Source organism: Sebastes umbrosus, chromosome 8 (assembly GCF_015220745.1).
Source record: "Sebastes umbrosus isolate fSebUmb1 chromosome 8, fSebUmb1.pri, whole genome shotgun sequence".
Classification (NCBI taxonomy): domain Eukaryota; kingdom Metazoa; phylum Chordata; class Actinopteri; order Perciformes; family Sebastidae; genus Sebastes; species Sebastes umbrosus.
The window spans coordinates 33,950,830-33,973,949 of NC_051276.1; the positions used below are offsets into that span (position 1 = coordinate 33,950,830).

The window sequence follows — 23,120 nt, forward strand, 5'->3', positions numbered from 1 at the left end:
GCTTCCCGTCACTTTCTTGATCAGCAATGTTTTTATTTATCTAACAGTTGGTCAGTTGAAAGCTGAAATTGAAAACGTTTTGGAGTAGTGACTATTAGGCTATAGCCTGGATTTTTAAGACTGATATCAATATTTGATTTAAATCAAATTTTTACGAGCCAATACTGATAAATGTGCTCGGAGTATCTGCACTCTACTACAAAGCGTGCACAAAATAATTACAGTTCAAGACAATTATAGCTCTGCAGTAAATTAAAACTCGGTGAAGCTTATAACATGATCATTTGGTTTTTGGTGAGGTTTTGATTTAAATCTTTTTTCCATCAAGAGTCTTTCAGTCAGTGTTGTTGTTCCTCTTTGATTTGTTGTAGTTTTCCTCTTTGATCCGTGACACATTTCCTCTTTGCACATCACATAATTATGCCACATTTGTGACTGATGCACTTGCAAATGAGGCAACCAACACTGCTGGTGCACTGCAAGTGCAAGTGAATACGAGTCAGCGTTACATTATCTATGCGTTAACTTTCAGACAGGTCTGACAATCATCATTTTATACATTTATGGGGCAACATAAGGCAGCTATATTACAGACTCGTACAGAGTCCAGGCAGTCGCTGCCTAATCTACTGCATAACAGGTGCAAAGTTATGTAATGTTGCAAGAGGAAAAGTGGCTGAAATTATGACGTCAAACGGAGGAACATCAATACTGACTGAAAGCCAGGATGTTTCTTAAAGTTCAACCTCAAAAATCACAACAATAAATTGACTCAACATCTCCCTTGACAGTCTTAACAATACAAAATGTACTGCGAGGCTACTGCAATTCAGGATTCTCTTTGTACTATTTTGTAGTTTGACCAGTACATGGCAAATCATCCAGTGTTGGAGTATTGATATTAAACTATAAAGAGGAATAAGTGATAATGTTATAAACTCTTCAAGCATCTGTTTGTACAACATTTCACCTGACCAGATCTCATAAATAAACTCTATATAATAGCAGGAGCAGGTGAGTTGTATTACTGCTGGAACAGTCACAACGAAGCTCGACTCTCCACGGAGAATAATAAAGGGTTATAATCACTTTCTTTTGCTCTGTTTAAAAACAAAAACAAAAGAGATGCTGCCTGGTTTATTTGATCGACGATCGACGATCGGCTGTCGTTGGATGGAGGTGAGAACAGTCAGCGGAATCAGCCATGGGATCGTATACGTATAGAGTCTTGTTTGAAGATGACTGATAGCTGCAGAAATATCCTTTGGTGGTGTTATGAAGACCAGGGTGGGAGACTTCCTTTAATCACTTTTACTGCTTTTACTACTGTTATTTCAAGTCCTACTGCTAAGCAGCTGAACCTTTAATGTTTTTAATCCAAAAATCCATAATTAGTTGGTCCTCTGAAATGTGATAACGTATTCCCACCCTGGTCCTTTCAGCTCGTCTTTCATCCGTGCAGGGCGCAGAAGTCGAAGTCTGCGAAGGCTTCCTGCTGCTCGGCGGAGAGGACGAAGGGTTTGGAGGGAGGCGACAGGATCGGCTGCAGTCGGGTGAACTCGCTGTCGAAGTTGCCGACGTCCATCGACTCTTTGATCGACGGCAGGAACGGAGGCTTTGCTTTCTTGGCCAGCAGGGCTTCCCAGTCGATGGTCTGAAAGACAAAAGTTATCCCTCTTCAATAGTCCACTCTTTATTGTAATATTGAACAACACAATGTGCCAGTTGTGGAATGTGCATTTACTCTACTTAAGTATGCAGGACTTTTACTTGTAGTGGAGTATTTTCACAGTGTGTTATTAGTACTTTTACTTAAGTAAAGGATCTGAATACCACCACTGTAATATATCCGTACATAATGGCCATAAATGAATCATTAATATGAGAGTATTCGGCCTCAAAGGTTTCAAGAATCAATCATTTAGAAGAATGTGTTTATCACAGTATTGATGTGTCTTGGCAGGTTCAGTATTTGTGCCTAATCAATACAAATCAATACCTCATTAGGTTAAATGAGGTAGAGTGGTGGACATTGATTTTCAAAAGAGGTTTAGAGGTTAAACATTAGAGGTTAAGCATTTATTTAAAGAGGACGTAATGTTAAAAAAGGAAGTGATTTACCTCGAAGAATTTCTCTCCTTTGAGCTCGTTTGCGTCTCTCTCTCCGGCTCCGAGTCTTTTCAGAGGATTCTTCTTCAGCAGCTGTGGACGGATGATCAACGTTTGTTAATTAATAATACTTAAAATCAATAAGTAATACCAGTTATCACAGTCCATTTACGTTTTATCTGGTAGATGAGATTATAATATTAAACATCCCTCTGATAATTACAGCCTTTTTACCCAGGATCAGCCATAAACATTTTATATTAAACCTGAGGATCTTGCTAAGAATATGAAATATTTTTTTTTATTATTATATCAATTTATTTATTTATTTTCTCCTCTAGCTTTAGTTGTTGTTATTTTCAGCTGTTGGTATTGATTTCTTTTTTGATTTTTAAAGATTATGTGTGTGTGTATGTTTATCCGTTTGACCTTGTTTAATAATAATTGATGAAATATATACACATATATATTCTAAAATATTTTATATTCTAACGAAGATTCTTCAGTTTTCAAATATGCCAAATTATGTTATACTAAATTAATGGGAAATAAAATGAGGCAAGTAATTGTAATAAAATCTGTGTTAAGTGAGCAACAGACAAGAGACTTTTACCTTCTGGACGATGCAGACGGCATTAGGAGGAAGACACGATGGATACTGCACATCATCATTCACGATGCTGTCAAATACCTCCTCCTCATCCTCACCGGGGAACGGAGACTAGCAGATGGGCGGAGTTAGAGATAATATGAGATATTTTGCATTGATAATTGACTCATTACATTTCAAACAGCTTGTCATTCAAAGCTTTGAAAAACTGATGAATGAAAAACAAAAATACAGCGTGTGTTAACAACCTCTCCCACGAGCATCTCGAAGATGAGGACGCCCATCCCCCACCAGTCCACCGCCCGGGTGTAGTTGTCGTCTGTCAGGACCTCAGGGGCCAGAAACTCAGGAGTCCCACAGAAAGTCGAGGTCCGATCTCCGTGACCCATCCCTGCAAAAATAATGACAAAAGAATCATCACAGAATTCATTCTTAAGAAGAGGTTTGAGGAAGATTTGATTAAAGAATAATAAGTATGTGTAGGATTTGACCATTTCTGACTTTGGCAGTAGTATCAAATATAAAACAAGCAATGCAGCTGCTATTTGTCCCCATTTTCTCCTTTTTCTACAAACCCCATAAAAACTTCACAAAAACACAAAGACGGTTTCCATAAATCTGTTAAATTGTAGTGAAGAAATAATCTAAAAATAGATTGCAGCAGGAAGGTAGAGTCAGGTGATGTGTACGTGCAAAATCAGCTCACCTTCTTTACAAAGTCCAAAGTCTGTGATTTTCACATATCCATCTGCGTCCATCAACAGGTTGTCCAGCTTCAGATCTCTGTGTAAAACACACAGTAAACGTGTAATTATAGCTGAAGCTACAGTTCTAATAATAATAATAATAATAATAATAATTTAATTTATATAGTACACTTTAAAATACAACGAAATCTCAGTTCAGTGACACAACATCACTTTGGCTGGTACGACTCACCGATAGATGATTTTATTCAGATGCAGGAACTCTAAACCCAGCAGGACACATGCTGAATAAAACCTGTAAACAATAACAAACAAATAGATTTTACTAGATTATTATACTGAATATTACCACATGCCACATAAATATCAGAGTCCAGCTAAATTAAATTAAAAAATAATAATAAATTAAATCAAATTAAATTAAATCAAATTGAATTAAATTAAGTATTGCAAAAATCAAGAAACATAAATATAGAATAGAATAAAATTACAATAAAAATATGAAAAAAATACTATAAAAATATGTACAATATATCTGAATTAAAATGAAAGAGCTGTGCAGTTTTTATTGGTAGTTTTGTGCAAAAAAGTGTAAAGATTTACAGTTCAAAGTATAAAAAGAACATGTATACCTGTAGAAAAGAGAAAAAAATAGATTTTTTTTTCAAACCCAGAAGGTTTCTTTGATATACCCTTTTATAAATAAATTTAAATTCTTAGAAAATATATAACTACCAAGTAAAAGTACAAAGCATTAGCATCAAAATATACTTAAAGTACCTAAAGTAAAAGTATTCATGCCTTTTATATTTTATATTTTGTATATTTAAGTAACAAAAAGTTGTCACATAAATGTAATGCAGTAAAAAGTACAATATTTGCCTCCAAATTAAAAGTATAAAGTAGCATAAAATTTAAATTCGAGGTAAAGTACCTCAAAATTGTACTTAAGTATTTGAATAAATGTACTTAGTTACATTCCACCTGTGCGTTACACAGACATACTGTTAGTGGAGTGTCTTTAAACAACAGGAGGACAGATAGGGACCTGGTCTGGGCCTCGGTGAACACGTCGTTGTGGATGTGGATCATGAGGTCGCCGCCAGGTAGATACTCCATGACGAAGCAGACGTGGTCGCTGGTCTGGAAGCAGCCGTGGAGGTTCACCAGGAACGGATGTCTGGACGCGTTGATCATCTCAAAGATCCTCTTCTCGCTCATAAGGCTGCAGAAGAAAACACAGTTACTCTGAACTTCATACATTCTTCCAAGACCTGAATAACAAAATGACCTTCTTTAGACCTTTAGACTAGATGTCTTGAATGTTGCTTTACTGTTCCCTGTAAAGTTTTAGCTCAGTATTTAAGCACGGCCTTGGGTCTACAGGTACATTAGTACAACTTATTTCAAATAAAAGTAGAAACAAACAAGTAAGAAGACACAAAAAATGGGCCCCTAGTTTTTCTGTAATTTGGATGAACTACCTGTCCACTTCATCCCGAGTCACAATGTCTCTCTTCTTCAAGGCTTTGATGGCGTACAGCTTTTCTGTCTTCTTAAACTCTGCCAGCAGAACCTGAACACAAAACATCCACTATTCACCGACTGACTGACTGAGGACAACAAACACAAGAAGAAGAAGAAGTTTAAGAGTGAGAAACATTAAAACTGTTACCTTCCCAAAGTGTCCTCTACCCAGAACGGAAATGTATTTAAAATCTTCCATCTGCATCCTTGTGGAAAAAAAGATAAAAATAAAGAAAATGAAGGAGACGCTTCACTCTTATCTTTTACATTATATAAGATATTATATGTGTTCGTACTTTAGAGCAGATACAGGCTGGTCTTCACTTCCTTCTGTGTTGTTTATGGACGACTGCAGACAGAGACAGTTTGGAACATTTTACCAGTCAGTGAATCACATCCCAATATCAACATGTCTTCAAGTGTTTCTCGTCTTTTTTTCTACTGTATTTATTATCATTATTGTCAACATTTATTTTCTTTATCGTCAAAGACAGTATTGCTTCACTCTCTGATTAGTTTCTCTTCAATGGAGTTTTCAAAGAGTTTCTTAAAATGAATTGAAGAGGAATAAGTTTAATTTGGAACCTGGAACATTTATAGTTCTAGACATGCTAGTGGAGATATTAGCACTTAGCTCAGCCTCACAGAGACTTTAGAGACTTTATAAATAATTTAGGTCCTTGCTTCTGTTTCACTTTTTCAAAGTCTCTTTGGATAAAAGTATAAAATATCTCATAATGTACCAGTTTTTCTTGCGATGCAGACAGAGATGATGTTTTGTGTTCTGCGGTGGTGATGATGGAGGGAGCGTCGTTGTCTGTCTGGTCGAGGCTGGTGGGAGACGGCCGATCCTCAGTAATGCTGAGTCTGATTTCTGGAGCTTCGCTGCAGACGTATAAAGATCAAAACAATAAAATAGCAGCAAAAAAAAACAAACATATGTTGGCTCAATCCAGACACAATGCTATATAGTAATCGTTTGTCATAAAATAAACCCCCAAAAATGGAAATTAGTAAAATTTTTAGCAGAGATTTAGACTAAGTACTATCTAACACTACGTCAGGTCAAGTCAGGATGTTTACAGTGGTGGAATGTAACTGTAGTACTGTACTTAAAGGTACAGTGTGTAGGATTTGGCAACATCTAGTGGTGTGGTTGCAGATTGCAACCAACTGAGTACCCCTCCACTCACTCCTCCTTTTCCAAGACTGTAGTAACGTGAGCTGCCGAGTGCAGAACCGTAACGTTCAGAGGTCATCCATACCATAATAACACTACTTTAGGAGCAACAGAAGTCAGACGCGGCCGGCGGTACACGGTTTAGCACTCTGTGGTTCACGTTACTGCAGTCTTGGAAAGGGAATCAGAGAACTACGGTGGCCTTCAGGTAATGTAAAAACGAAAAAGACTCTCTAGAGTCAGAGTTTGGTTTGTCCGTTCTGACCTTGGCAGTGGCGTGGTGGTTTGAGGCTCCTTCTCAGGTGGACGTGACATGATGTTGGCCAGCAGGTCGGGGCTCATGGAGAGGGACGAGCTGAATGTGGTGAAGGAGCTGTAGCGAGGGAGGATGTTCATCATCAGGTGACCCCATGTGGCAAAATTCATGTTCATCTGGGCCGCTCTGAGGAAGTTCTTCCCTGAAGGAAGAGAGAGAAATCGTACATAAATCAACCAACAACGGCAAGGTAAAAGTTTAAATACTTCAGATCCACTGCAGGAACAGAAACTAATGAAATCTGTTGATCATTTATGTTGTTGTTGTTCATCTGTACCTCTCTCTTTAGTGAAGATACATCTCTGACGTCTCAGTTTCGGCTGTCGCTCAACAACAGCGTCGATGAATTGAAGCTGTAAAATCCACAACAGAAGAATTTTTTATTTTGGACATTCACTCGTGTTTATGCCAATTGCACTATAAATTGAGCATATTTCAATTAAACAAATCTCTACAAAAGAAATATGCTAAAATATATAATAAATATTCTGCAGTGAATATTGTATTTATGATGTGACAGCTGCAGTTTTTCCATGTGGTTTGAAAAACAATTCCTTCCCCAGAGTTTAATACCTAATATTCCTCTTCTGGGAGAACACAGATTAATATCACCATCAGATTTATTTCTCCCCAGAAAGGATCACTACAAAATCCTGACCAGACATTATGACCTTTGCTACCAGGTCATGGTGTGTACCGTGTTGTGTGTACCCTGTTGTGTGTACCGTGTTGTGTGTACCGTGTTGTGTGTACCGTGTTGTGTGTACCCTGTTGTGTGTACCGTGTTGTGTGTACCGTGTTGTGTGTACCGTGTTGTGTGTACCCTGTTGTGTGTACCGTGTTGTGTGTACCTTGGCGTAGAGGAGGCCCTGCGGCTCCAGATTTAGCTCCTGGTTGTGGTTCTGGTTGTCCATCATCTCCTCCAGGCGCAGGAACTTCACTGCACACATCGCCCTCTGGTCCCGCCAGAAGACAGCGACCTCCAGCTCTCGAGACTATCAGCAGACAGAACAAACACACAAACATTTATTATTATAATTGTTCTGTAGGTTCCCAAATATAAAATCAAGCATGAAAAATAAACAAAGTTGGCTTTAAATGTTTGAAATTTAATCTCCTGATTTCTTTCTACAATTTTAACGTTAAATTGAGTTTTAATTGAGTAAAACTCCACAATGACATGCATTTAGTTGTGACCTTCCTGCACCTTTTCAGAGTAATGAATGATTAAGATTCAGTGATGAATGAATATCTGCAGGTATTAGAGAGACATCTGCTGGTCACCGTCAGAACTACAACAATAATAAACCAGTGGACTTTAAATACTGTACCTACTTTACAAACGTAAAACCCAAATTAATGCTCAATCTATCAACACATTTCACTATAGATTCACACAGTACTGTCTGACCATCCTATTGTGCTGTCTACTTATCATACTAAAGGGACAATAGGACCCACTGACTATGGAAATGTACCATTTATAGGTATTTTACACTGTAAGCAATGTGTGTAATGTTGCAGCTATGGGTATCCCATGGTTAAGGACTTTAAAAAATAGCAATACCACAATATTAAAAAAAAAATCTCCCGTACAAGCAAAAGTACTGCATACAAAATTATTAACTCTAACAAGGGAGGAGAATTTTTTTTAATAATCATAACAATAATCATAACCAAAAAATAAAATTAATAACAAAATAGAAAATAAAAATAAATAAATAATAAAAGAAAATACCAAAAATTAACTGAATAAATAACTAACTAATAATAATAATTAGTATAATAATTAGACTCATTTTAACTGTAGTTTTGTTAATTCCACTAAAGTAAAAAATCGTAATACTTGTTCCACTACTGAAAATAAATAAATAAATAAAAATATCAATAAATAAATAAATAAATAACTAAATTATAATAATAATTAGTATAATAATTAGAATATTTTTACACTGCAGATTTGCTACTTTTACTTAAGTAAAAAGTATTAATACTTCTTCCACCACTGAAAATAAATACATTAATTAATTAATTAATTAATTAAAATATCAAAAATAACTAAATAATAATATTAATATATTAATTCGAGTATTTTTACACTGTAGTTTTGCTACTTGTATTTAAGTAAAACGTCTTAATACTTCTTCCACCACTGAAAATAAAGAAATTGAAATATCAAAAAATAACTAAATAAATAACTAAATCATTAAAATAATTAGTATAATAATTAGAGTATTTTTACACTGTAGTTTTGCTACTTTTACTTAAGTAAAAAGTCTTAATACTTCTTCCACCACTGAAAATGAATAAATGAATGAATAAACAGTTCATAAGAGGAAGCTGTTCTGGGAGCAGCTGGAGAAACTGTTTTTACTCTGCTCACTTTACTCAACCTGGATAAACTGGACTAAAAGGAAGAAACTGATGGAATATCTGCACAGCATACTATACTATAACTATATAAACACACATAAATAACTGTTAAAGGGATCATTAATAAAACCAGTTAGAGGGCAGCAATGCACCACAGCAGCGTCTGTGAAAAAAATGCGCGCTTCGTTGTTTGTTGAGAAAGTACCGGAGAGTTCACCGGTCTGTTTAATGAGTTACTATACGGAGGACTGGACTGGGACCGACTGCTGCTTTAGAGACATTTATTTTATCCATTATGACGTCAAACAGCACCGAGGAGAAGCAGACAGAAGAAGCTGTAACCGGAGCAGATAGTGAAGATGATGAAGATGATGGAGAGTCTGGAGGAGAGAGCTTCATCACTGAGGATGAGATGATGTATGAGGAGAGAACAGACCCAGAGGATGACCTGATGTAAGAGGTCTGATGTTTATCTACAGTCTGTTGTGATCAAGACACCAGAGACATGTTGACCAAAACAAAATCAATCATGTGTACACGATTAATCGTCAAATTCCACATCTGTAACTGAATTGACAGCTAAGAAGCCATGCTTTATTGCCTTTAGCAATTCAGTTCAAACAATATATTCATTCAAGTCAACACTCTCTAAACCAAAAAGTAGTTGCTATATTTACTAAATTTCAAAGCCTTGTTCTCTATAATGTGTGATTTCAATAAATATCTGGGAGAAGATTTGATTTCCGTTTTTGTTTTTCTTTTGAATTTATGGTCATATAACTATTTATTAGGGCTGTCAGTCAATTAATCCCACATGTTTTTTATCTGTTCAAAATGTACTTTAAAGGGAGATTTGTCAAGTATTTAAAGGTATACTATGCAACAATTTTCTAAAAAACAATAATAATCCCTCTCAATCATCACAATGCCCCACTGGAAGTGTGTGGCGGTGTCTGTTTCTCCCTCTGCCTGGATTTTCTCTTTTCTTCTTATTTTGTTATACTCAGGACGCTTCAGCCAACAGCCTTTGGACCCCACATGGGGGTGTAATCCCCTCGCCAATAACAACGCACAGGGTGTGCAGCTCGTTCAGGTGGTCAAATACTGCTGCTTTGTCACGCCCCTCGGCTTCTGACACCGAGGCACTTTAGCCATATTTCAAGGATGAGAGCGAGTTTGTTACATCGCTGTGAGTTCCCCTGTTCCTCTGTCTCTCCTCTGCTGTGTGCAGTGGCTGTTTTGTGCTGCTATCGGTGTGTCAGTTTGACCGAGGCAGAGAGGACAGCCTGCATTCGGCTGTATTCATTCAAAATCCAGCAACTCGGCACCTTCCCCACAGGGTTGTGCGGAGGTGTTCAGAATTAGTTGTGTGTGTTTATTTGTGCTTTAACCGCTGTGAAACAATCAGAAAACAATGTTTTATTTCTCTGAGTCACTGCTTTGTTTTCACTAACCTCTCTCTCTCTCTCTCTCTGTTCACTCTATAGCTCGCTCGACCATCGCTGCTCTCCCTCGCTTGCTAGTTGAGCTGAGGAGGAGTTGTTCGACTTTGAATGCGGTGTGTTTGCATATTATTCCATTGATACTCTTATCAACATGGGTAAACGTGGGCTATCTGACGTAGAGGTAAAGTGGTGAAAATACTCTAAATATAGCGTACACTTAAAGTGACACTGATTCTTTTAGGTGTCTAAAATACATTTAGCTGCTGCCTCCGTCCACAGCAGTACATTACTTTGCTCCCGTGCTGGTACTCCTGTCTGTTCCTCCAAACTCAATCTACTGTAGGTAATACACTGACTATGGAGAAGTACCTCATGCAACTCTACTTCCGTTCCTGTGTATTCTCCGTCCTGCATGGTGCCCTTGTACAGTGTGTACGGTCCTGTGGTTGCTGTATTATATACGTGTGTCAGCATTACATACAGCGTTACTACAGCCTGTAAGCTGCTGATGCTGTTTCTATATCTGCCCCAATGTCACAGACGGTACATTCATCATAAAAGGAGAACATTTGATCTTCAGGATCTCAATGACGTCTCGTGTATGTAATTCAACAACTTATTTCAGGCTGAAACAGGATGATCTGGAGGGAAGTAAATAGAGAGGAAGGACTGGTCCGACGTGGGCGGCGTGGATCAGAATGAACATGAAGAATGACTCAGATACTGGAAGCTGGTCTACAGTAAAGGGGGTTGAAATGATGGGAAATTTGTGGAGGAGCTTTTCATATACTTTCTACATAAACTCTCTTGGACTCACCCGCTCCAGCTGGATGCAGAACGTCTGATCCCAGTTCAGCCTGCTGACGGCCGCCCAGCGCGTCTGGCCGACCACTCTGGTGTCCAGTCTGAGCACCGCGCTGATCTCCACTGAGGTACAGAAAGAAATATCACGTCACTGAAACCAAATCTCACCATAAGCTCAATCCCAACAACTGACTGATCTGTCTTATCCAATCTATCCCACTGCTCCCTTAGTCTGTGTGTTTACAGAAAGTGTTTCTAATCATGAATAAGACAGTAGTCTGATTATTACAACTGTCAACCGAACACCTTCACCAATTAAAGTCATCATAAACTTGTTAAATTACTATTCTTTATCCTTTTAGTGTTTACTGGAAGTTCAGGTTCTTTTCATTAGTAAAAAATACAGTTAAAACTAAACGTCTTTTCTGGACTATCGTATAAAATTGATAAAAAAAAATGTCTGATAAAAAATCACAGACCTTTCCAAGGAAATTCCTCTGGAAATAAATAACTTCTTATGAACTTGAGATAATAATTAAGCTCAAACAACTGTCTATAATTAGTACCAAATTACATAGTTCTTTCCAGGAAACGTATTAGGACACTGTGAACTTTCAAATAAAGTTTCAGCGATTATTTGTGGGTTTATGAGCTTCTACCTGGAAATGTGTGATGAGTTATAATGATAGATATATTAGTCAACTTTTTTCTGTAGAAGTTTTGCACGGGTGAAATGCTTCATAGAAACTTCAATTTTATTTTTTAAATTTTTTTTTAACCTTTATTTAATCAGGAGAAATAACTCATTGACATTAAAAATCTCTTTTCCAACAGTTACACGGTTGCAGACATAAAACAAACATAACAATTGAAAACAAAGACAAAGAACAAATTACAGAATCATAAGGTGTCAAAAAAAACCATTCATCAGCATTCAAAAACATCTGCAGCCAGATGTGCTTGTTTCCAAATCTTTTAGAAGCACTTTAAAGACATTCAGTGAAACCAGCTCTCAAAGTTTCAGGTAATTTTGTAACTGATTCCAAGAAGATGGAGCAGCATACTGGAACGCCTTTCTACCAGTTCAGTACAGAGTTTGGGGACAGTTAGTAGGATTAAGTCCTGGGAGCGAATGCGGTAACTTCCCGTACTTTTTTGAAGTACGTAGGTCCGTAGGTAAGATGGAAACAGACCAAGAATAGCCTTATAAATAAGAACACGCCAGTGGTTCAGTCTACGGGTGCAAGGCAGACCGTCCTACCCGAGCATACGAAGAGCAGTGTTGCGTAAGGGCTTTAAAATTTGTAATAAATCTCCATGGTGCGTAGGCTCTGAGAGGATGCATGCATGTATATAACATCGCCATAGTCCAGAACAGACATAAAGGTGGCAGCGAAAAGCCTCTTTTTGGCCTCGAAGGAAAAGCAAGGCTTGTTTCTAAAATAAAAACACAATTTCAACTTTAGTTTTTTCACCAGCTGCTGAATGTGAGGCTTAAAAGACAGAGAATGCACAATCATCATACATTTTTTTATTCAGCACCTTTCTAAAAGCTCTCTCTCTCTCTCTCTCTCTCTCTGGATGTATTTTTTTTTTTTAATGATTCGTCTACATAAAGATGTTATCAATAAGAGCTTTAAAAGCATCCAAACATAACACACGTTAAGTGTATGGGTACAATAAAACATCTGAGTATGTTCAAAGCTGCAAAGTGGCAGTGTGGACACTTAATTTGGATTAATTTAAAGCTGCATTCATTGTTTTTTTTGGCCGCTTTGAGGCAGTAAACCTCCACAACAAGTTTACAGACTCATAACTCTGACATATTATTATCTAATAAAGTTTAGCTACACCGTCTACAACCAGCAGACACAGAGCAACATTATCATCCTGTCGAAAGTCATGTTATTAACCAGCTAGTCTCTAACTGTGTCTGTCTGCTGTTTGCTGCTGAGCAGGTAGAGAACAGGTTAGTTTATCAGAGCTGATGCTGATGAGAGCAAACTGACTGTAGACACAACGACTAAGAGCACCAGCTAAATATAAAATGAGTGTGGATCATCACAGCTGGAATCAAACCTGAAACTTTAATCCTTTTAATGGCGAGCTGCTCTTCTCTCTGAGCAACACAGAGAAACCCAACGGAGATTCTCCTCCTTCCAAAACTGCAGCCAGTTTATTCCATTTGTCTTTTCTGTGCAATTTTATAAAATTGGGCAGTAAATGTCATGGCATTTAGAAAATGGCTTCTTGGGATGACTTCCAACAGTACAGTACAATGTAATAAAATTCAATAAGCACAGTGATTAGATTAACCTTTTATACAAGACTTTCATACTTTACAACATGTTTCGATTTTAGGAAAAATGCTTTGAAACAACTTTAAATTAATGTAAACAAAACAACAAAATAACTTCATCAATGAAAACCAGAAGATTGGACTGAAAGCTCTGAAAACAACTCGTATGTGAGCCTTGAGTTAAAATTATTTTATAAAAGTTCAAGGTCAAAAACACTCATCTAATTGTGCTTTTTAAGACACTTTATTTTATGGGTTTCCACATAATTTCTTAATAAATACCAAGGACGTTTTCTGGAAAGATCTATGTAATATAGCACTAATTAAAGGACAAAAAGATCGAATTTAAACCCCAATAAATATTTATTAATTATTCATTTATTATTGGAAAACGTTACACTCCATGGTTGTATTGTATACTTGCCTGTAGACACATTTCACATTTTTGCACGTTCAGGTAGCAAGTAATTGGAGTCAACTGTAAATGTACTGATTACTATTTTATTACTTTTTTACTTTATTTGATTACTTTTATATTTTATCTATAATTAATCCAAAATTACATACTTCTTTCTAGAACCTATCCTAGGAAATTATTTCAGTAAATACAGACCTGTAAAATAAAGTGCTACTCTTTTCTTTTCTTTTTTTTTACTGTTACTGTATTATTACTTATATTGTTAATTTTTGTAGCTGCAATAATTTCATTGATCAATAAGATTTCATCCTACTGTATCTTCTAGGGCTTTCATCTACCAAAGAAATTCTTAGTCGACTAATCGATTAGTTGTTTTAATCAACAGTTTCTCCACCAAGAATCACACAAAAGCACCACTTTAACCAGAGATGTGCTGAAGTTTATTGAAAATAAGTCATTCAGCATGTAAAAAGCATAAAAAATTACTAATCGACTTAAGAAATCTTAGTCAACTGAGACCAAAACAACCTAAGAGGGGTCAGCCCTAGTATCTTCAATAGGAAACACAGCTGAGAAATTAATCTACAAGCTAAAGTAAAATGTAAAATGTAAAATTTGAAAGCTTTAAAAATGCAACACGTCAACTTACCAGAGTGTCCGTCCGTCCTGTGAGCACCTGAACTGTCCTCAGTGGGACTCAGTTGGTTTTCTGGGTTCGTCCGAGGTTTCAGTAAATCCTCACATCCAAGAAGTCTGACTTCAAGTTTACCTGAAAAAATAAGATAGAAAATGACTCAAGGAGAGCATCGACTGAATTAAATGAGTGTTGCTGTCAAATGTAAAAAAAGTGAAAAGCTTCTGTAAATACCAACCCTGCGTGTTTCTAGTGCCTGCTAATGAATCTCAGTTAAGTGAACGCAGCGTTTCCAAATAAACCCCTCTCATTAGTCAGCATGAATAAATGTGTGGGACTGAAGCCTCTAATCAGGGCTGTCTGGAGCTTTCACATCCTCATTTTCTCTCCATCTCACTGTACTGCGAACAGCTGTGGAGGCGAAAACCACCCCGAGTGTTCTCACCGCTCTGAGACTCGTTCTCATTATTCACTGCCAACAGAGCAACTCCAGGATTTGTCTCCTTGTTACATCATCAAAGGTCTTTTTTTGTGTGCCTCGTGTGGGAAGAGAAACTGGCTTACAACTGACTGAACCGTCCAAAACCAACAGATTACACGTCCTGATTATCCACTTAAGAGGTCAGCGTATGGTAAACCATGTCTAAAGTCATGATTCTATTGAGAACCGCTGCATATCTGAGAGAGAAAATACCACAAAATTAAACTTTTCTTAGAAAGAAATGTGGTTTTAACCACATTTCTTTCTATTTTTGAGGTAAGCTGGTGTTGTACAGGATCCATAACCTACAAATCAGACTGAATCTGAGAGAAAATGTGTGGCGCTCTTACTCATACAACCTTTTTCTCTTTCAAAGGTCTTTATAATTGATTATCAATAATAAGTAACAGTAAATGTACAGTGACAAGATTTTGTTTTGCCCAACATCACTCAACGCACAAGCAACCACAGCCAACCACGGAAAATATGTTCTAAATTATGGATGAATAATGAAAAAAGTTAAAATGATAGACAATACAGAGAAAATATCTATAATAATTAATAGTTAATAGTAACAGAAAAAGTAAGTCAAGATATAAAGAAAATAGAAAATTGATAAATAGGATAAGAAAAGAAAAATAAATAAACAAAAAGAAAATGTAAATTAAAAATTAAAAAATAATAATTTAAATAAAAAATATAAAAAGAAAATGTAAAAAAATATAATAATAATAATAATAATAATAATAATAATTAAAAAAATTAATATAAATAAAAGAAAAAGAAAATGTAAATAAAAAGAATTATAATTTTAAATAATGTATTTAAATAAAATAAATAAAAAGAATGTAAATACAAAATAGTATAATGATAATAATATGGATAATAATAATTAAAACATGTATATAAAGCAAATAAAAATAAATAAAAAATAAAATACAATTATAATTAAAAAATGTATATACATAAAAGAAAAGAAAAAGAAATCAACAAACAAAAAGAAAATGTAAATAAAGAATAAAATATAATAATAATAATAATAATAATTTAAAAATGTATATAAATAGAATTTAAAAAAGCTACCCAGAGATTACTGTAGTGGGTTTCTCAAAAAATTTCAAAAAGGGGCGTCACATCTTGTAAAATTTACTCTCTGTTCCCCGAGTAGTATCACAGATTTTCTCTCGATTCATGCAGGACATAATGTCTCTAATCCAATGTGAGTGAGAAGGAGTGTCAGAATCCTTCTAGTTAAATGAGATAGTTCGTCAAGCCACTAATGAATGAAAATGAATCATTCTTCACACAGAGTAAACACAAGCCCAGTTTGCAACACTACGTACCGGTCAAGGAGGCCGGTCTGATAGAGAAGATGGACGGCGAGGTGGACAGGGGACGTCCAGGTCTGGAGTCTTGGGGAGACGGGGGTCCCTCTGAAGGGTCGACCCCCGCTGCTGGAGGCTCCTGTAGAGGCTCCTGGTTCGTCTCCTTCATGCATTTCTCCAGAGACAGCCGCAGAAGATCCAGCTTCTGGGAGGACTCCTGCACCCGGGACTGAGCCTGACGGGTCAGATAAATAAATAAACACTGTGTTGTTATGTTTGGTCTTCAGTCAGCAGGAATACGGTGTTAAGTATCCATGATTTATTAAGGGGCTACAACAAAGACACCAGTATGGTCCTTAAAGGCTGCTTTAGAGGCTTTTCCACCCTGACAATAATTCAGTTATTAGGAAAAACTCTAAATATGTCTACGCTTTTGACAAGAAAACAAACCAGATTTAAAATACTGAACGTCGGCTCCAATCTGTCCTTCAAAACTGATCATTAGCAGACATCTTTCTCTGCAGCTAGAGGTTATTCTACAATGCAGTTTACAGGCAATGTGAGTGCTTTTAAACAGTTTTACAAATCTAGTAACAATAATAAACCATGATTTTACACTCCTGCCTGTATCCATCCCAGAACTCTTACAAATAAGATTAATGGATTAAATCCCACCTCAGTCAGTGCCTTCTGGTCCAGCGATGAGATCCCCTCCAGCTGCTTCACCACATCTTTGGCCAACACCAACACATCTGTCTCTCTCTGCATGTAGTGCTGCAGCTCTGCCAGACGAGCATCCACAGCACTGACGGAGACCGGAGAGATCTCTGAGAGGAAGAGAAGGGAGTATTTCAGTATGAAGGAATTCACTTCAGACGAGCCATACATCCTCTTTTCATTCCTGCTATCAATATTTATAACGCTGAAGCAAGCCCCCATTTTCCTCTGAAATGTCACGGTGCGCCGGGCAAAGGTCTTAATATTACAGCTTTTATGTTTCTGGCATTTAGCTGACACTTAACTGAAATGCATGAAAGCTCTAAAATGCATAAAGGATAAAAATGAGTGCGGATAAAAGACCTTCACCAGTTGCTACGTTAATACAAGGAGACAAGAACTGGAGGAACAAAATTAAGTATTTTGGACAGAAAGAAGTTTTTGTCTCTTACAACTTTGGACTGTTGAATGTCTAGTTTTAAACATTTGATCCATTTCATCACTGAGTTAATTGTTAACTTGGGGGAATCTGCACCAATTAACATCATTTTTGAACTGTAATTATGGTGAAATTGTTTCTGTATATTGTATATTTGTATGAGGAAAAGCATTAACTCTGTATCTAATTTCTCAACATGTTTAATCAAGTCCTGCTTATAGGGTGTGAAAAATGAGAGAATGAATGTCATTTAATCCCTTACGAAAAAGTAGTATACTTCAAGTTTATTTTATATTTCCCAAGTATACTTTATGTAGTAAGTATACTAATATCAATGTACTTATAGTATACTAGTAAGTGTACTACTTTAATACTTCTTGGGACTAAATTGGCCCACTTTTTAGTTTACAAAAGTATACTTTTAAGTGTACTTTAAAAGTCCCATATTATAAAAACTGAGATTTTCAGATCTTTTACATTATAAAGCAGGTTTAAGCGCTATATTAATACTGTTAAACTATCGAAACGCTTAATATATACGGAGAAATACACACAGCCGTATTCAGAAATTGCACGTTTGAAACAAGCTGTTAGGATTTCTGTCCATTTGTGATGTCACAAATACACAATATTTTAGACCATTACACGGTTTTAAACGTAAACATTCTAAATGTGTCCCAGTTTATTTCCTGTTGCAGTGTATGTAAATAACATCAGCTGACAGGAAGTAAACATGGACTCAAACTGTTGCCAGGCAACGTAATTCTGTTGCAATTCTGTTGAAATGCAGTAAACGGAGCGTTTCAGACAGAGGGTGAATACAGGTATATTCAAGCAGAAAGTATGAGGAAAATAAAGTGTTTTTTGAACATTACAGCATGTAAACATGTTCTAGTAGAAACACAAAATATAGGTATGAACCTGAAAATGAGCTGGATATGAGACCTTTAAGTGTCAGAATAATAAACATTGAGTGCACAACTAGTTTACACCTACGTTTTATTTTGTACTGCAACTATATTAAAAGTATACTGATAGTTTACTAGTTTTATACTTGTAGCCCACTTTTTAGTTTATGAAAGTACACTTTAAAGTCTACTAGTTTAATAGTTTTTATACTGCAAGTACACTTATAGCCCACTTTTTAGCAGAGATTCGAGTCTGCTACTCAAGAATACTTCATTATATTTTTCTTAGGTATATCTCAATCAAAAAATTAAGTACAAGTATAAGCTAAATATACTTAGACTTTTCTGTATACTTGTCAGTAGAAGCCAAGTATACTTAAGTACACTTTTGTTAAGTATATATCTGATAAGTACATAAAAAGTAAACTGAAAGTATACTCTCTTATTTTAAATTTAAAGGAAGTATATTAATAGCACACAATAAACTTCTTTTTGGTAAGGGATTTCTATTTTGATTATAAATGTGTTACTTTTCTTACATAAAGATGAGGAAGATCTGTGATGCGTTTCTATTCCTAGAATTAAGATTTATTAATCTGCATTTATACTGTAATATTCTTATTCATTTCTTATTCATACCAATCTGGCATTTATATTTAACACACTTAATAGATCCCACTTCTCAGTATTTTGTATTAACTTATTTGCACTGTGGTTATTTGTTATATATTGCACGTCTTAATGCAAATATTTGTACATATTTCTTATATTCTCATTTTATTATTTTAGTACTTATATTTATTTACATATATTGTGTTTATACTGTAGTATTATGTACATAATTTACATGTTACTTACTCTTTTATTTCTATTTTCTTACATTTCTTTATGTTTAAATAAGAGTCCCCCTCGGGGATCATTAAAGTATTTCTGATTCTGATTTAATTTGTGTCTTTTTAGTATATATTTTATCTTTGTCAATTTCATTTTTACTTTATTTAATTATTATTTTTTTTATTTTTCCTTTCCCTTTGGTTTACTTATTTTTGATACTGTTCTCCAAATGCAATCCTGTATCTTTTATATTATATTATTATATAGTTTCATATTTATGAATGTAAAGGAATGTGGTTCTGTGATTGTAACGTGTAATTGGAAATAAACATTGAAATAACGGTGCGCTGAACGTATAATCCTTAACTCAATAAAAATATTTGAAGAGAAACCTGTTTATTTTTATGATCCTCACCGTTAATCTGTTTACATTTCTGGCATTGTTCACAATTGTTTTTTGCACGTTATTGATAATCTTTATTGTTTATATTTTGTTTATTTGCACTCTTTCCTACTTTGTACTGCAACTGCTGCAAGTTTTATCATATCTTAAAAAGCAGCATCACAGAGTGTAACGTGTCCTAATGTATTAACGTTTGCTTTTTCACATTTAGCTGACAGTTACTGTACATACAGAGTGAACTAAACTGCCTGCAGTAGTAAAGAGGACTTGAGTTCCCAGCAGATCACAACATTATAAAAAATCAATAAGAGGAAATAAGGTCAGAGGTCAGCGAGAGGAAATATGAGCCGAGGAAACAAAGAACAGAGTTACTCTCGTCTCGTATTTCATACTCTCATACTTTCGAGCCATGAATCATTTTGTAAGTGTTGGTTTCAGAGGTTTTTAAAACATCTCCAGTTCAGAATTAAATGTCACATTCACTCTCTGCCTCTATTAATGCTGCCAGAGTGGTTTCACTTTCCGGATTATACGAACAACACCCACAAAGATGACAGTTGGCAGGAAACACGGTTCAACCAATATGATACCAGCACTGATATTTCTGAACTCAAGTGTCTAACAGACGTCACGCTGTCGCTCTCTGAACGTGACCTTTTCTCAGTGGAAACGCTTTAAAAACATTATCTAGATTGTTTTGGGGGGCACTAAAAAAAAGAACTGAAACTAAAATAATACATGTTTTGCAGCTTGCTACAACAACCTAAACCTCATCAATGAAAGGGAAGCCCTGCTGTATGGAGGACGGAACCTGCCAAAATCAAAAACAAATTAATAAATGAGTCGATAAATAAATAAATGTCATAAAATGTAGCAAAAATAATATAAAAAATAAATGTAGCCATTAATTAATTAATTAATTAATTAATAAAATGTGACATAAATTGATATTTCTGTTTTAATTTTCCCTTTTATTTATTTTTGCATTTATTTTTTATCTATTTCATATTTATTTTTAAATGTATGTATTTACTAAGGTTTTTGTATTTGCATAACGAGACAGAAATGTAAAATGAAATGTGTAAATAAATGTATAAAGAAAAGAATACAAAAATTAATAAGTTTGGGAAAATAAATAATGGGTGAAATGCAAAGGAAAAATCGTGCAGAAATAAATAAATAAATGCATGAAAATATAAATAAATATATACATTTAAAAATAAATATAAAATAAATTAATTATTTATCGAGTTTATTTATTCATTTATTTTTGAATTTGGCAGATTTTGTCCTCCATACTGCTGCCTTTGATTGAACTGAATCTCAACATTTTCAAACCACATTATCTGGATTAACATCAGCAGGAAATAAACAAAATAAATTGTTTTGCAAAAGTGCCTGAGATTCAGCAAAGAGAAAAATTACAGATATTGTTATTTAGAAGTCTAACAATTAATATTCATACCCATAACCCCCCATCTTTTGACTCCCAAGACCAAATGTCTTTGCAAGTTTTGATCACCTGAAACAAGTTTTTACTGCCACATATAGCAAAAAATACCCATGATACATGGTATCTGCAGGGAGTGATAGAATTGGTTATCAATAGCAGTGACTCAGTGATTTCTTTACCGGATGCTGAGGCTTTTAGTTTTCAATTTCCAGCCTGAACCCCCCTCATAGATTTGAGCTTTGGACCTGGTTTTCTAGCCAACAAAAATGGCATTACAGTTGTATTATCCCAATATGTTGTGATCAGTATGTTGTTTCCGATAGATTTCTGGTTTAATGAGCCAGTTTTCTCCTATACATTTACATAATTTGATGATTTCATACCTCGTTTGAGCTAGTTTACATATGAGAAGAAGTTGGAAATATCTCTAATTTATATAAAACAATAAAATAAAACACATTCTGTAAATAAAAATGCTCTTTTTGACACCCAGTGTGCATCATTTTGTGACCCTTTAACGGGGTCATGACCCCAGGACTCTGACCTCCATGAGTGGAGCTGTTGGGGTTTCCGCCACCATCCCCGCCAACGCCGCCAACGCCAACACCGCCAACGCCACTGCTGCTGCTGCCAGCCTGGGTGACTTTGATAATCTGCAGTCGGATCAGCTCGATCTTGGAGCGGCTATCCTGCAGCATCTGCTGAGCTGTGGACAACATCTGATCCTGGATAACGACATCACATCAAGAGACAACAAGCGCCACTTCATCACCATGCTTTTATCCCCCTGACAGGTCAGCTGGGACAGGACAGGACAGGAAGGGAGGAGAGCAGGGACTGAACAACACAGCCATGATTTATCATAACAAGTGGCAACAACATGAGAGAATCACTCATTTCCATTTAGGACAAAAACAAGTGGCAAAGAAGAAATGGGATAAGTGATGGAAACAGTATGACTTTGCACTTTGCACTAACCTCGAGGTGATGCTCTCGCTCCTTTGCTGAATAAGGACTAATTTGTCATCCTCTGTGAAGGTGGAGGGTAGGACTTCTCAGGTTGCGCCTCTCCACCTTCACTATCCTTGAAACACAAGTCCCCTGATGTTATGGTGCGTTCACACACACACACTCTGACTGAGGGCTCTTCTGATGCGGCTCCTACATCTTGAGACCTGGATCACACAGACTGCCCTCCTGTTTGTTTTTGCCTCCGTGCAGCCTCCTCTGCAACATCCCCTTTTCTCTGCATCCTCATCCTCCTCTGCTCTGTAACGAAAACCCTCTCTCTCTCTCTCTGTGTCTCTGTCTCTTTTAGAGGGGGTTTCTTCCTGCAGGGAGCTCCTCTCCGGTGCCAGCACTGCTGCTAGTCTGAGTGCTGATCGCCTGCTCTGGGCTCGGCATTGGCCGCTGCAGGACCACATGTTCCTGTGCTGTCACCAACCAAAAGGCAAACACAGAGCTGCTGCTGCTCTCTTCGGGACGGGGCAGACACCACCAGCCTGCATGCAGTGTTTAGGAGATTTGTTTAACCTGCTCTGACAACAAGGGGGTGTGAGAGACATTAATAACCATACTGATGTAGTCAACATACATCCAGGGGGGTGGGGAATGATGGAGATGGAGATGGACCAGCTGCTGGTGTGCTGAACATGATCCTGGACATAATAGGCAGGTTTACTGACAGGATGTTTACAAGCACTGCATGTACACCTCTGTCCGCATGCATGACAGCTCTGTGTGGTTGTTGTTGTTGTTGTCCTCTTCTCAGCTGTCTGCTGCCCTGACAAATAATAATGGTATTAGTATTAGATTAGTATTCAGATCTTAAAAGTAGTAATGTCAGTTGGGAATCTGATATGAGAAGTTATTTTATTTATTTATTTATTCATTCATTCATTTATTTAATATTATTATTATTATTATTATTATTATTAATAGTAATAATAATAATAATAATAATAATAATTAATAATTAAATTAATTAGTATTAGTTTACTTATTTTTAGATATTTTAATTTATTAATTTGATTAATTCATTTTCATTTTTCTATTTGTTATTCATATTATGATTATGATTATATATATATATATATATATATATATATATATATATATATATATATATATATGAAAAT

General features: G+C 35.9%; 1 protein-coding gene across 1 annotated transcript; it reads right to left on the reverse strand.

Annotated features, from left to right (window-relative positions):
• Positions 1 to 700: 700 nt before the first annotated feature.
• Positions 701 to 22,809, reverse strand: LOC119493604 (serine/threonine-protein kinase N2-like). The gene is made up of 20 exons (XM_037779060.1): positions 21,961 to 22,809; positions 21,527 to 21,707; positions 16,904 to 17,055; positions 16,247 to 16,463; positions 14,438 to 14,557; positions 11,085 to 11,194; positions 7,301 to 7,444; positions 6,727 to 6,802; positions 6,399 to 6,591; positions 5,697 to 5,838; positions 5,250 to 5,302; positions 5,102 to 5,159; positions 4,911 to 5,002; positions 4,475 to 4,651; positions 3,659 to 3,721; positions 3,426 to 3,502; positions 2,968 to 3,110; positions 2,723 to 2,830; positions 2,122 to 2,202; positions 701 to 1,654 (listed from the first exon to the last, which is right to left on the reverse strand). Exons 2-20 carry the CDS (start codon positions 21,699 to 21,701, stop codon positions 1,451 to 1,453), a joined length of 2,385 nt encoding a protein of 794 aa, XP_037634988.1. The 5' UTR covers positions 21,702 to 21,707; positions 21,961 to 22,809; the 3' UTR covers positions 701 to 1,450.
• Between the last annotated feature and the right edge of the window lie 311 nt (positions 22,810 to 23,120).

What these genes read in the sequence shown, in the direction of transcription:
- LOC119493604 (XM_037779060.1), bottom strand. Translation starts at nt 21,701, where the DNA reads ATGTTGTCCACAGCTCAGCAGATGCTGCAGGATAGCCGCTCCAAGATC. An exon ending in CTGAATAAAATCATCTATCG is followed by an intron (nt 3,503 to 3,658) that starts GTGAGTCGTACC and finishes TGTTTTACACAG; the next exon opens with AGATCTGAAGCTGGACAACC. An exon ending in AAGGAGAGAAATTCTTCGAG is followed by an intron (nt 1,655 to 2,121) that starts GTAAATCACTTC and finishes TTTGTCTTTCAG; the next exon opens with ACCATCGACTGGGAAGCCCT.